This window comes from Artemia sp. Qi Xiang Cuo, chromosome 10, assembly GCF_049724085.1.
Source record: "Artemia sp. Qi Xiang Cuo chromosome 10, ASM4972408v1, whole genome shotgun sequence".
Classification (NCBI taxonomy): Eukaryota; Metazoa; Arthropoda; class Branchiopoda; order Anostraca; family Artemiidae; genus Artemia; species Artemia sp. Qi Xiang Cuo.
Window position 1 is genome coordinate 38,360,312 of NC_142803.1, and position 16,020 is coordinate 38,376,331.

At 34.8% G+C, this 16,020-nt stretch overlaps 1 protein-coding gene across 1 annotated transcript in view; it reads right to left on the reverse strand.

Annotated features, from left to right (window-relative positions):
* Window positions 1–1,296: 1,296 nt before the first annotated feature.
* The window catches only part of LOC148947728 (uncharacterized), a 35,710-nt gene continuing 20,986 nt past the window's right edge, over window positions 1,297–16,020 (reverse strand). Inside the window, exons 3-5 of the mRNA XM_089096229.1 lie at window positions 12,259–12,523; window positions 6,939–7,091; window positions 1,297–2,550 (exon numbers count right to left, since the gene is read on the reverse strand). Of these exons, the coding sequence (XP_088952355.1) occupies window positions 2,225–2,550; window positions 6,939–7,091; window positions 12,259–12,523 (744 nt within the window). The 3' untranslated portion in view covers window positions 1,297–2,224. The remainder of the gene's footprint in view (window positions 2,551–6,938; window positions 7,092–12,258; window positions 12,524–16,020) is intronic.

The following is a 16,020-nucleotide window of genomic DNA, read 5'->3' on the forward strand; positions in this document are numbered from 1 at the left end:
AAACACTATAATAAGCTGTAAAAACACTGTGTTTGTGCTAAAGAACGAATTTTAAAAAGACTGATTTTGCTGTTATCGAAGATCTGTTACTAAACACCAACTGAAGGCAAACTTACACTGATTAATTTGAGGTGATTTAGAATCCCTGTTTAGACGTAGTGGTTTAGGTTCAGATCGTATGTTCAATATGAATATGCACCATCGCACCTTCGCATTAACTGAAGACTACTGAAGTGCTACTCTTTTAACATCATTAACAAGCGAATCTGCTCTTTTTTCCAAAACTCAATCTCTTTCTCCATGCTATTTCAGCAAGCAATTCATTTGTTACTATTTTTGACGAAAACAGTGTTATGAATCCACGGTCCTCGACGCTTGCAGTTAGAATACTCAACCAGCTATCCGAACTTTATATTAGTCTTTTTCATATCCTCGACATTACTTAGTGCTGTGTCGGCTAGATCTATTCCCGTGAGTGCCATTGCTGAGTTGGAAAGTTTTCTTGGTGTTACACGGGAAAATAAAGATTTAAATGAAGGAGCCACAGTTAAACCCTGCAGAATTCAAATAGTATAGCACAACTTCATCTTATACTCCTATAGTTCCAGAATCAAACGTCAAAATCCAGTAAAGAGTATAAAAAAGATGTTGTCTGGATTTTCACATTTGATTGTGGGATTCTAGGACTGTCCAAGTCGATTGGGAAGTTTTTAGATGCTTGGTTTACTCTTATTGAAAGGCTATGTGATCCGAAAAGCTTATTTGATCCTCCGTCATAATATCCAAGAGGAGGCGAGCTCTAACTCCGCAACAAGTTTGAAATAGAAATTATTTAAATAAGATATACAAAGGAAAGCTGCACACATAAATAACGATAGCCCATTCTAGTTTAACCGACGTTGCAGAGTAGGTGTTTGTTGATACTCAAGTGCTGAGTTGAGAGTTGCGTTACTCAAGAATTACTCAGAATCAAAACAAATTCTTGGCTTATCAATCCCTATACACAGTCTTAGTCATCGAATGAAACATCCAGAAACGAATTAGCAAAGAATCGGCACTATGAAAAGGTACTCCATATAATCGCATAAATCTGGATATATATATATATATATATATATATATATATATATATATATATATATATATATATATATATATATATATATATACATATATATATATATATATATATATATATATATATATATATATATATATATATATATATATATATATATATATATATATATATATATATATATATATATATATATATATATATCTTTTAGATAAATTGAAACATTACACTGTGCTTTTTTTTAATAATAGATATCTTAGTTTAATTTAATCTACAATAACTATTTGGCTATTCTCTAATAAAAATTTGGCCATTCACAAATCGCATCAATTCAGTTCCCTTTTTGCTTAAGATTTTATCGTCAAAGAACTTGGCTGATTCATTAATTTTGTACATCGAATAGTAATTTTTTTACGACTATTTGGCTAACACCATATTAAGAAGTTCCAAACATTCTCCAAACTCAAACAACAAGTTCATTCTGAACGTTTTTCTTCCAAAACAAATGAATTTGCACATACACCAAAATAAACAATGCATCTTTTTTTTAATTTTAAAGTATGATATATTTATGAAATTAATTGATTTTAGTCAAAGCAGTTCAAGGGAGTAAAGAAGATCATTAAGATGGCTCTGTTTTCCTTACCAATAAATTGGTAAAACTAATAATTTTCTCTGAGGAGTCAAAAAGGAAAAATAATATTTGAATGAATACCAACGAAAGAGGTACTAAGATGTTTCTAATTTGTGGTAATAAAAATACACGAAAGATCAAACAATTCCAATCTAAAGCTATCATACACACACAAAGAAAATAATTGCACTTCAAAACCACGTAAATATGAAAATAGAAACAAAATTTATAAAATCCAAGTCCATATTCATAGCACCCTACCATACTCATAAAAAGGAAGAACAAAAGTCTCATGAGCATCACAAAATTTGAAAAAAAAAGTAGGAACATCCAGGCAGCTAAGCAAAGAGGGGAAGGGGTAGGCACCCTACACACTGAAATCTATAGATTGTTCTATGATTTCCTAATTTTTTTGTATAGTTAGCCCTTTTTGGGCTTGATAAAATTTTCATACGCACCCCCCTCGTCTAGAAGTTATACATAATTCCCTGGAAACTGTATTGTCACTTGCACTAAGACATCTCAGCTGTGCCAGAGGCTATTCTACCCCCAGGAAATAGTTCATCATAGCTTGGTGGTAAATCTAAAGCGGCTCTATCAACTGTCTCTTTCCGAATATTGGAGAGTACAATTCTATCACCGACCACTTCTGAAGTTGGGAGAGGTCTAAGAGGTTCAGAGGCAGAGGCAGGTAAATTCCTTGCTTGAGCTCGAGACTGTTGTCGTCCCGCTAAGCGACAACAACAACACCAGAATACAACACCAGTGACTAGAATCATTGCAAACACTATGGTCATCCCAACGATTATCTGAGTGATACTCAGCACAGGATTTGGCACTAAAAAAAACAAAAAACAGTTGATATTTTAAAATGGAAAGCAAGAAGAAGAAAGATAAAAAGAAGGCTAAACTAGAAAAATACAGAAACTATACATCTATTCATTTTGATATTTTCATTTGGGAGAATTGAAAAAAAGACATCCCCCCCTCTAGATTTTGAAAATTACACTTTACCCCCTGCCTCGAAATTTTCTTGAATTGACGCAACTGTAAATAAACCTATCTTAAGCGACCTTTATTGCAAGTTTTATAGATATATTTTTGAAAGGAGAATAAAGTACGGCCATAGCCCCAGGGGGCTATGTGGGTCAGGCTTCATCAACTTGACCCTTATCAGCGTCTTCTTCCTCATCATGTCCGTTAACCTGAAATACTTTATGGACCCTGTGATTGGGTTATGGTAGATGGTACCGGGATACTGATGACAAGAGGGGAAGAACAAGCTAACTGTGATATGATTTCAGGGCAAATAATTATTTATACTAAAGAAGTATTGTCTTTTGGTGGAGACGGCATACCTAGATGTCCTTTTTGGGAAGCTGAAGACTCGAGTGTGCCCCAAGTCAAATCAGCTATGGTTTGACTTCGAATATGTTTATCTTGGTTCCTGAAGAGCTAAAGCACGCTATAAAGCATTTTTAAACCTCAAATATCAACGTATTCTTGGCATCAGGAGTATGGCTAAATAATGTTATTGCACATAAAATAATTTGAGGTAAGCTGAACAATCTTCATCCCTTCAATCTTCAAACGTGACGCAGCATTCGTTTCCTCTATGCTGCATTTGTCACGAATGTTGCATTTCTCTTAATGAATGCTGTCACGGAAGGATAAATAAATTTCCATTTTGAGAGTTTTAGCCTCAGCTGTTTACAGAGATAACGACACATTTGCGGATATTACAAAATCAACATTGATGCTGGATGTATGAAAGACTTTCTGCCGAGCAGAAGAAGAGCCAAGATTGGTCGTGAAAGCAAATCAAAATAAACCTATATCCCCTGTTCCTATTTTGAGTTAGACAAGATGTCAAGTTCTGCATAGCCTCCTTAACGCTTTGATCCTTGAAGCTGAGGAAACAGCAGCAGCTCCCCTAAGCCGAGCATATGCCTTCAAAAGCACCAAAACCTCATGGGTGGTAGGAAAGGCAACAAGTAGTCAGAAACCCTAGTGCAATTGATTTCCTTTATCAAACTTCAGAAAATAGCCCCGACTCAGAATATTCTTTCCAAGTCAGTGCAAAGCCCATGCAATTGCGTTTAGCCTTGATAATTTATTGCCCTCTACCCAGAGAACCCGAGGATGAAGATTGTTCAGCTTACGTAAAATTATTTATTGGTGCAATAACATTATTTAGCCATACTCCTGATGCCAAGAATACATTGATATTTAAGGTTTAAAAATGCTATATATCGTGCTTTAGCTCTTCAGAAACCAAGTGATAAACATTGGGTAGTTATTCAGGAAGGGAACGGTTTGACCGGGAACAAATTGCAAGAGAAATGATTTTTTGACTACCCGGCTCAGAAAAATGTGCTGATTCCAAATATGCAAAGTTTGCTCATCTAGTTATTTCACGAGTATGTTTTTTTAGGTTGAGGGTGATTTTGAGGGGGGTGAATTTCGTGTTTCCATGTATAGGCGTAAAACAACAAAATTGATGTCTAGAATAGTGTAATAGATCACGGTGATTATGAAAATCACTTTTATTTGAATGTAAATTAAAACTTAGGTTTTTTTAGGTTAAGTTTGATTTTAAGGAGGTGAAATTCGTGCTTCCATGTAAAGGCGTACGACAACAAAAAATATGTTTTTTGAGGTTGAGGTTGATTTTGAGGAGGTGAAATTTGTCTTTAGTTTATTTGCAAGTTAGATCATGAAAAACTCTGGGATGTAATCTCGACCTATCCAGTTCGGTTGGGTAATTCAGAATGAACTACATTGCCCTATTTTTGTTTTTGGTGAGCTCCCAGCTGCCTCCAACTCTCTCCTTGCAGTTTTTCACTGTAACATGCAAAACCGACTGCTTAAATGTGCGATCTACTTGCAAAAAAAAATGGCATAAAATGCATCTGGGCCTGTGGACCTTGCAAGGGAACAAGTTGTGCTAACTGTGTTACAACTAGGTTTCTCGGAGTTGATGATCTGGAAGATCATCTATGAACATTGATATTTCAATTTTTAATCAAATTTGTATATTATATGACTGAAAAAGTCGAGAATGTTTTAACTGTTAGTTAAAACATCGAATTGGGTGATGTTGTCATTCTATATTTTAAGAACAGTTACTTTCAGATTAAGCGTGGTTTAATACTGTAGAAATAATTAAATGAAATTTTTAATTTTACGGTCAAATAAAGGTGCTTTTCATAATAACCGTGATCTAGTACCCTGTTCTAGACAAAGATTTTGTTGTTGTGCACCTTTATATGTAAAAACGAATTTCACCTCCTCAAAATCAACCTCAGCCTCAAAATACCTAATTTGTAGCTTTATGTTCAAATAAAGATGATTTTCAAAATCACCATGATCTAATACCCTGTTCTAGAAATCAACTTTGTTGTTATACGCCTTTATATGGAAAAACGAATTTCGCTTCCTTAAAATCAATCTCAGGAACCCTAATTTTCAGTTTTACATTCAAATAAAGGTGATTTTCATAATCACCATGATCTAGTACCCTGTTCTAGAAATCAACTTTGTCGTTATACGTCTTTATATGGAAAAACGAATTTCGCCTCCTCAAAATCAGCCTCAAAATCCCTAATTTTTAGTTTTACCTTTAAACAAAGGTGATTTTCACCGTGATCTAATACCCTATTCTAGACATCAATTTTGTTGTTGTACACATGAACATGGAAGCACAAATTTCATCTCCTTAAAATCAACCTTAACCTCAAAAAACCTAGGTTTTAATTTTACGTTCAAATAAAAGTGATTTTCATAATCACTGTGATCTATTGCCCTATTCTAGACATCAATTTTGTTGTTGTATGCCTATAGTGGAAACACGAAATTCACCCCTTCAAAATCACCCTCAACCTAAAATAACATATTTTTGAAACAGCAAGATGAGCAAACTTTGCATATTTGGAATCGACACGTTTTTCCGAGCCGGCTAGTCAAAGAATCATTTCTCTTGCAATTTGTTCCCAGTTAGGCTTTTTTTTCATACACTTTCTGGACTAAGCATCCAAACTCCTATTTATAGTGATTTTTGTTCGTTTTGAGTTTGACTTGAATATTCACTTAAATTTTTACTCATTTTAAGATTTATCATATAGTTTTTATATAGTTTTTTTGTTTTTGTTTTAGTAATTTCTGGTCGAAATGAGTTTGATTTATTACAGAAATTTTAATTCTGCTTGTCTTAATTTTAATTAAATAAAAAAAACAAGTTTTTTCAACTGAAAATAAGGAGCAACATAAAAACTTAAAATGAACAGATATTGTTATGACTATGAGGGGGTTCGCCCCCTAGTCAATACCTCACTCTTTACGCTAAAGTTCGAATTTTGTTCAAATTCTTTAAGAATGACCCTTGAATCACAAAGGCCGTTTAATTAGAATAAATAGCTCTTTTGAAAGTACTAAAAAAAACTTTGGCGTAAAGAGCGAGGTATTTGATGGTTAAGACTCGTAACTTTTGATGGGTAAAACTAAACTTGATGAAACTTATATATTTGAAATCAGCATAAAAATCCGATTCTTTTGATGTATCTATTGGCATCAAAATTCCGTTTTTTAAGTTTCTGTTACTATTGAGTCGCGCCGCTCTTTAGTTAGAGTTTGTTAACACGAACTGTTTGATATGGCTCTTTAATTTTCTTTGGAAAAACTTCTTAAGACATGTTTTCGTAAGGTTTTTAAAACTTAATTTCTTGTCAATGACTAGTAGCTGGTCATTCAGGATAGCCTTTTCGACAATGGACCCGTCCTCCTACCGAAAAATTATGGGTAGGACGTTTGAAGCCCACACCTGTTTATGGTTTGGACCAGGATTATGGTGGAGCCTGCTCATTCTGGAAATTCATCCAATATATAAATGAAAGTAAAAAATATAAATACTTCAGAATCACTTTCATTATAATTATCATTGAAAGTAAACCTTCCTTTAAAAGACCATGTCAGTTAATGAGATATGTGAGATTCTGAGCGATAGATGCCGTAAAGTAACGGCTTTAGATATAGTTAAGGGTTAGCCCCACTTTTGTTCAGGATACGTACAACTGATGGACAGCTGATTATTTTACGAATCAAGGCTGTCGTTGGAAAATTCCTCTTTAATGTATAGGCTAACTACTATATAGCTGATAATTGTTTAATTGAAAAGACTAGTGAAGGGGGAACTCCCCCAAATAGCATCCCAAAACCAAAAATAGATACCTCTTTGAGTACCCACTGCACAATCAGTTTCGTCATGTAGCGTACCATTACCACAATTAACGTGGCTATCACACTGGAACTGACGTGGAATACACATTGCTTGGTCAAAAGATCCAGGGCAGGTGAAAAAATTTTGATCTAATGAATGGCAACCTAAAATAAAAAAAAAATAAAAGAAATGTTACTGCTTTATTAAAGAAGTACATTCATAGAGATACTGTTATATCACATTGAAGTTTTACGTTCAAGTGTCATTCTTATGATTTTGCTTTTCAAGTGAGGGAGTCAAATAACGCTACGAGAACGTACTTCCTGGTAACGTCTTCACAAAGACATATTTTTTTACCAATAAAAACGTGTACTTGGTTTGAATCAAGAGACGGGAGATTCCCTACCATCAGGGAAGTTCTGTAAGGCGAATATAAATGGGTATTTAGAGTAGAAGAATAGAGTAGAATATTTTATTTATAACACATACATAAATAAATGTCACTAAACAGCGCACATGCCTGGTGGCATACTTTAGCGCTGAAAATATTGCCAACGAAAATACACAGCCATTTTCTAACTAAATTTTACAACAACGAAAAAGAAAACCCTAATAAACAAAATGCTTAGCATGTCATAAGATATTTCTTCACCAGTCTTAGAAAATGTCGCTTGTTGCTGCATTCTCGAACTGATGCTGAATCCCGCTCTCGATGTCGGGTGAATTAATCGTGACAAATACTAGAGATAGAAACTAAATGAAGTTGGTACAAAGAAAAAATTCCTGAAGTCCCATATAGGTGTCTAACTGAAGATATGCTATCAACATTAAAAAGAATCCTCGTTGCTTTATTTGGAGAGATTTGAAAACAGACGAAAAGGTAGATGCCCAAATCGAAATGCAATAGAGATAATATGGGTGGACGAAAGAATAATAAATAGATTTTAGAATAGCTGTAGGAAAGAAATGACGAAGATGAGTTAGCATGCCAATATTTTGAAAAGTTTTTAACGACAATGTTTTTACATATTTATGAGACGACAAATTTTCATCTAAAATAATCTCAAGATATTTGAACTGATCTACCCGTTTTATTTCAAGACCATTCAAGAAAAGAGAGAAGCTATCTGATACTACTGATCCAGTTCGCGAAAATAACATATATTGGCATTTTTTTTCATTAAGAGCTAGTAAATTCCTTGAATAACAATCAGATACAGCTAGTAACGTACTTTCAAGGGTCTGGAAAAGAACTAATAGGTCCCGGTAAGAAGCAAAAATTACTACATCATCAGCAAACATTATAATTTTACAAAGAGGCAAAACTTCTGGCAAATCATTTATAAAAAGAATAAATAGAATAGGCCCAAGGACAGAGCCCTGAGGCACTTCGTAATTAATCGGAAAAGTTTCGGAACGGAGATCAGAGATTTATCAACACAATCTAGTCGTCTCCCAGAAAGGTAAGATGCAAAAAAAATTAACAGCTTGTGTTGAAAACCCATAAGACTTGAGTTTAAAAAGAAGCAACGAATGATATACGTTGTCAAACGCCTTGGTGACGTTAAGAAAAATGGCCAACGCGTGTTGACCATCATCTAGTGAATCAGTAATATTTAGTAAAAGCTCATGAATTGCCAGTTCAGTTGACTATCCTTTTATAAAACCATATTGAGACGTGTGTAAAATCTTACTATCGAATAAATATTTTTGTAATTGACTATTTGCAAGTTTTTCGAAAATTTTGCTGAAAATCGAAAGTAGAGAAATGCCTCTATAATCCGAAGGGTCAGTTGAACTCCCAGCTTTAGGTAATGCTATAAAATTTGCTTTTTTAAAACCTCAGGAAAAATCCCATGCATAAGTGATAGATTAAAAATATGTGCCAACAAAGGTGAAATGCTTGACGCTATTTGCTTTACGGTATGAGCCGAAAATCCAAATTCGTCCTTAGAAAAACTCCGTTTAAGATTCAGAATAACTTTTTCAATCTCATGAGGCTTAATCTCAGAAAAAGAAAACGAATTTTCTGCATGTTGCTTATTAACTGGAACAGAAGGGGATTTCAGTTGCATTTTCATAGTCGATACAAGTCTAGAACCAATATTACTGAAATAATCTCCAAAAGCATTTAAAATTTTATTGGGCTCTGTGACATTTTCCCCATTTAGAACAAAGCAATTAACACTAGTACATTTACAACTATGAGGACTTATCTTTTCATTTATCAATTGCCATGTCTTTCTCATATCCGATTTATTCTCCAAAAATTTCTCTTTATAATATTTTCTCTTCTCATGTCTGATAATTGAATTTAGCTTATTCCTATAAACTCTGAATTCTACAAAGGCTTAGGTGTCTGTAATTTTAAATAACTCTTAAATTTTCTATTTTTATGTTTTAACCATGTCAAAATACCTTCAGTAATCCATGGGTCAAATTTCTGCGCAAACTTTCCATGCGAAACTCGTGTTGAAGAAGCCCGACCCCGCAGTCGCATCATTTGATCAATAAAATTTGAAAACGCAGCATTTGCGTCACCTGAGCCATAAACCGAACTCCAATCATGGTCACCAATTAACTGACGTAGAACTTTACAATCAGTCCATGTATATCACTTTTTTGAATTATCCATTGTTGAATCTTGATGTTGTTTATTACTATTGTTTAAACTTAAAAGAACACTCACCGGAAAATGATCTGACATATCAGACAAAATTACTGACGATTTTTCAGCATCAAATAATACAGGAGAGAAAAATATATTATTTAATAATGTAGCTCTGTTAGCTGTAACTCTTGTCGGCAGAGAAATACTTGGAAGAAAATTAGAACACAACATCATACTTAAAAATCCTTATTATTTCCAACATCGAGATTCAAAAGATCAAAGTTAAAATCACCCGAAATAATAACCGGTTTTTCAACGCTTCTAGATTTTGCAACAGCGGTTCAAAAACTTAATAAAATCTTTTTGGGTTACCGACGGAGATCTATAAACAGACCCGAAAATAAATGGATTACAGTCCAAAGGTACAACTTCAACAAAAATAGTCTCACATAACCTTTCATCAAATACAGACAAATCACTGAGAATACTAAAAGACCAGTCATCACGAATATACAGCATCTGACCTCCTCTCGCATTCTGACACCTTGTACGCGAAATACACTTCATCCCGGGCAGATCTAGCATTGTAGGGGGTGTATTAGCTGAAAACGATGCATAAACCAAAAAAAAAAAAAAATTCACTGCTTCTTAGTTTAGACGACAGGTTCATATGACACATTACGAATCTGAACTACGTCGGAAATCGTTTTACACAGAATGATTTGCGAACCGCACTTGACATAAACCACACCTCGTAAAGTCCATATATTTTTCAATTCAAACTTATTGCGTGCAAGCTTGTAGATTTCTTGCCTTTCCCTGGTTAGAGCCTCATTTACATAGATTCGGGAACTTTTCAAATTATTGCGATTGCGCACGATCTCAACTGGAGATGCCTCAGTAAAAAATGTAAGTTCAATCGGAGTTTTTATTTCCGAGGCACCTCCCAAACGCCTTGCACCCTTGACAACGGATTTATCAAGATTGAGTCCCATTTCACTGTTAAGACGAGCCGATACTTTCTCACAAAGGTTAGGAAAATCAAACGTGGAAGAATCTATCCCAGATACAATGACCTTAGTCAGAAGAGAAGACTGGTTTATATTATCCAGCTTAGTTTCAAGCTTCTGGTGCTTTGCGCAATTTCGAACAATTCTTGCCCGCAAATCGCCAAGTGATTTCTCAATCAGTTCAAATTTACCCTTGAATTGCAGATCAATCGTCTCATAGACAGCTTGCGTAACATTATCAAGGAAATCTTACTTAATCTGTGTCGCCGAAGAGCTCCCTAATCTACTGTACTGGTCTTCCAATCTCCTACGAATTTCATAATTAGGAATGGTCGTTGTCGTTCTTTTGTTTGTAAGTGCTTTAATGGCGTATCGGCCTTCATTTCGCGATGGCACTCAGCAAAGTTTTTTTTTTATGTTTTAGTGTTTTGCGTCAATAACTTGACAATGATTAGTTGTATAGTGCATTGATCTTGCTTCCTCTCGAGGGTCTGCATTTATTCTTACGAACGGCACTAATCTCTTTTGTTTTAAATTGTTATTTTAATAGAAATCGATTTCTGTCCTTGCATATAGTCTTTTAGATCTACTGAACATTCTCTTATCTCGAAGTCTTGAACCAACGAAAACAATCATTGTGGTAAGGTTACTTACATTATATTCAAGTTCTTGCACGACCTTTCAAAAATCATTATTAGCAAACTGACAGTTATCAATTTTCCAGCATTTATCAAATGTTCATGAGTTTAAAGCGATCTCTCAACAACCATCTGTTTTATCAAATTTCAAAATTTTATGAACAGAAATGTTAGTTACTTCTCGAATCGGCATATAATATTAGTCTTTTTCTGCTTCAAGAAAATTAAGAACGAAAATTAATGAGAAACTCCTCGAGGTAACTAGGCAATTCATTAACTGCATGAATAGCACATATTTCTAAAGAATGGCAGATTCATCCCATAGCAAAATCTTAGAAAATTCATCTTTGAGCAGTTGTTTAATAGCTAATTTTCACGCCCAGCTCTGTGGAACAAGCTGGTAATAACTAATGGGAATGCTTTTCTTCTCAAATAAACCTTGAACTGCAGTAAAAACCCAAGAACAGCTCCATTTTCGACTGCAGCAGTTCCATTTTCGACATGCTGGCGTGTAACCACACACCAGCACCATTTTCAGTACAAGTGTTAAGACAACCAATGCTAAAATCTAACCAACAGAGAAGAACCACTTTATAAAAGTTATGTTATGGGACTTTTGATATTAGAACAAACAATTCGTTCAGAATAAATTTCTCAGGATTCTTGTTCGTAGCAACAAAAATATGTGAAATTATTGACTATATCAATACAGAATATCAAAATCTCAAGATACCAAAGGTATTTCCCGAGATCCTAGGCTTAGAACCAAAATCCAAAATCTTGAAAAACTCTCCAAAAGTCTCAGTCCTGATCCGAGGGCAACCAGTCACCCTCCCTTGCCATTTTTTACAAGGGATTATCTTGTAAATGAAAAGAGCTTCCCCTCCCCCCACCTCAAATTGCCACTCTTTACACTAAAGTTCAACTTTTTAAAGGTCAATGGACTTATAACGTATGAAGGTCATAAAGCCTGTGACATTCATAGCATAGTAGTAAATTTGAATCTAATTGATGGCAGATATTATACAGCAAGTCCCCACTAAGCCAATGAAAAAACATATAACATACTAACCTTTCTTGAAAACTGAAACCACAATTTTGATGGCAGTACTGTGTGGCCCAGATTTAGCCAAACCCCGATGGAACCATAGATGTAATTCCCCATCTGGATCATAAAATATTGTTGTATTTCTCCCATTCTCTTGCAAAATAAATGGATTCTCAAACACTTCTGATATGTTCTTCTGATCTTCTGGCAGAGTTGCTAAGACTGTTGGTGCTTGATAATTCCAGACTCCACAAATTTCTTTTGATATTCTACCGTCATCACGACCAAACTAAAAACATACAATAAAAAAGATTTTATAACACACCAGGAACCCCACAAAAGAACTTCACTTTCTTTAAAAACCTAGAACTGTTACAGAGAAATCAGATTTTATAAAATCAAAATCTAGCCTTTTGTTGTATCGAAAGCAGAAAAGTGAAAGCTCTTCTTGTCAAGGAATGAAGAAATAATGTGATACCGATCAGCAGTAAAAACATTAGCATTTTTGAGATTAGCATTGGGACAAAAAATTATTTTCGTTTTTTTTCAAAAAAAAGGTAAGCCTCTAAGACATATCCTAACAGCAAATATTACTTTTATACGAAAAATTTCTGAAAAAAATCTTTACATATAAAATCGTTACAAAGACAGAGCAGTAATTTCTATTTTGCTAAAATAAACATGTCAGAAAAAAAAAGTTATAAATGTTATGAGTTATAAAAACAATTAAAATAAAGAATATTGTTGGTGTGCTTTTGAGTTTGTATTTAGTTCCATTCATTGGATCGGGCTCAAATGCCAACCCAACAGACTGGTTTTCAAAATATTTACCATATCTCAGTCAAACCTAGTTTTTGCAGGGAACATTTCTTGATTTTGGACAGTTGATGTGTCACGTGAAAGCAACTATGCCGTCATTTCCTAAACGGATTAATATAAATGAAACACATTCATTGGATTTCAGCTCACAGACCAATTCCATAATTGTAGCAGCAGTCTGTCCAAATGCCCTGAAGCAAATTCGCTGACTCTGAGAGTTACTCAGAGAAATTAGTAGCACAACTATTGTACTAATCAAGAACAAATTCAGAAAAGCAAACAATTTGAAAGAGAATAGAATTTCATGTTAAATGACTGAGTATTTTCAAATAGTGAGTAGGTATTTCAATGTAATACTGGTATTCCATAATTGAGGAGAGACAAAATTAGAGAAGAACATAGATAAACACTGTCATAGTCTCAGCGACTGGCTATCAAGGGATTATTTTAAGAAAAGGGGTTATGAAATCCGAAAAAAGGGTACTTTCAGACGACTATTTTCCAGTTTTTTTTCAGAAGGTTCCTTTGACCTATCTTGGGGGATCCTCAACCCCCTTCCCTTTGTCATAGTTCCAGCAGCCTCGTAAAGAACTAATCACAGCCCACTAGTAACTGAATTTTATTTTAACACGCTTTCAAAAAAAAAGTACCTTGTTAGAAAAGTTTCCAGTTCATACTGGTGGGAAAATTTTAGCTTTTATCAAGATCCAATTGAGAGATAATCTATTAATTATACAAATTAATTTACTCTTTCTCTTAGACAGTTTGTCTGGTTGTTCTGATGGTGAGTGAACCTTAACCAATAGTAACAAACCGTTCAAAAACGTGTTTTCAAAAGATCGGTGCGAAAAAATCCTCCATTTTCGCCAAAAATAAAATCTTAACTCAATAACGGAGCATTACAAGGATGGAAATTCTTAATTTCGCTCCAAGCTGCGATTTAAGGTAATTTAAGGTAATATTAGGATTAAATTAAATAGTAAATTTTAAAGGCTAAACCAAGCTTTAGAGGATTACGAGCAAACTGACGACGGATCAGAATATAAAAAAAGAATGGCCATGGTTAAGATCCTTGACCGCAAGTTCAGAGTCCTCCATCTCGAACATCAAGGAAAATTGCATTTTAGCATAAGCTGAAGTGTTTTGTCTTTTTGCGACCATTTTCCCAGAAGCAATTGTAGAATGTCGGGAAAGGATTCACCTGAACGAATTTTTAGAGTGCTATTGTCCTTTTTATGTAATGAAAGACATCACGGCCCAGCAAAATACTGATTTCTTCCGATCCGTGCAACAAAACAGAAAAGTACACAGAGTGAAAATTCGAAGGTAGCCAATAGCCAAAAACCCTTGACCAAAGCTTCACAGTCTCCCATCATGATTACACCACTAGCAGCAACCTAATGACCTCGCTCTGCCACATGAAACTAGCTTATGATGTGACATACGTACAACAAGTACGCTGAAACTTTTTTTGAGATTTGGAAGAGAATTTTGTCACAATAGTCTTTCAAAGTACATAGTGAAAAATATAATAAAAAAATATTGAAAAAGGTTCTAAATACATCCCCCCCCCCCTACACACACACTAAGCATATACTTTTACTGGGTAGCAAGGGCACTCACAGAGCAGGGTCAGACAGAGACTTTGCATCCGAAAATAGTAAATATTTTTCAAACTTTGTCCCCTTTATTAGCAAAAAAATTTTCAGTCGGATCCCCCTCTCCTAGCGGAGAAATGAATATGGGTACCTTTGTAGTGTGGCTTAATGTTTTTCTTTCAAATAGGCTTACAAATTAATGAAAGGGTGGAAAAAAAACACAGAAAAATATTAAAATACTGAGAAGAGGCTCAGAAACATCCTTCTCTATCAAGCCACGGTGCCCATGTCTTTACCGGGTAACAAGGGCACTTACGGGAGAGGAAAGGGTGGGCTTGTATCCTCCCCCGTCCACCCCTGGAAGACAGTAAATAAACGGAAAGGGCTACTTTTGCAATACTGGAAAAAGCTCAACAATCATTTGGCACAAAAAAATTACCCCCCCCTCCCCTAATGTAAACTATACATTCAACTCACCACCTCCTCCGCCCTTTTCGGAAAATTTCTGTAGATGCCCTTTCTCTCTAGCTTAGAAAGTAAACAACAACTTATTCCTCATGCAGTTCAGCGCTCATTTTTTACGCAATTGGTCTTTACTTTTACAGGCCCAAATTGAACAATATTTGCCATTCTAACACTACGATATTCCCCATGTTCAATATAGCTTATTACAATCGATTGCAATTGATTTTCGTCACTGAGAGAAAATAAAAACGATTTTCTTCCAAAGAAGATACTTTTCATTGGGCGTCAGCGATAAATAATCGATTGCAATAAGACATAATAAACGTGGGGGATTATCCTGACTAATTTAGTCATACATTCAAGATTAAAATCAATGAGGTTTCACATATTTATCTATGATTTTCCGTTTCTTTATCTAGGGAATTTTGGAGCCAAGTTATGCACCTAAACAAAATATTTTCTACTTTGTACACTTTTTGAGTGAGTATTTAACTTCAATAAAATTAAAAGAAGCACTTTGTCCATGTACTTTACATAAAATGCAAAACTTTTTCCCCAGATGATGCATTTTTCTTTTACTAACAAAGGAGCTAATGGTCTACCCTTGCAGATACGTAGTTTCTGTAACTTTTTCTTCAAATTAAAGGGGTACACAGTCTGGAAGGCAGGCAAAGTACGGCGGTCGTTTGGAGGATAAAGAACGTTTTGTGCTAGCAAGTAAGGGCGTTCCCCTACCGCTGCTGTCACCTGGCATTGACCTTGGCAGTACTTCACTTCAGTCTAGCACTATCCACGATCCGCTTGGTTGGTTATTCCTCAGTTGTGCGATTTTAAAACGTGCAACAAAATCAATGATCCCATCACTGGCGAGGTTAGTAACGTCATAAGAATTTTCAAGATAAGA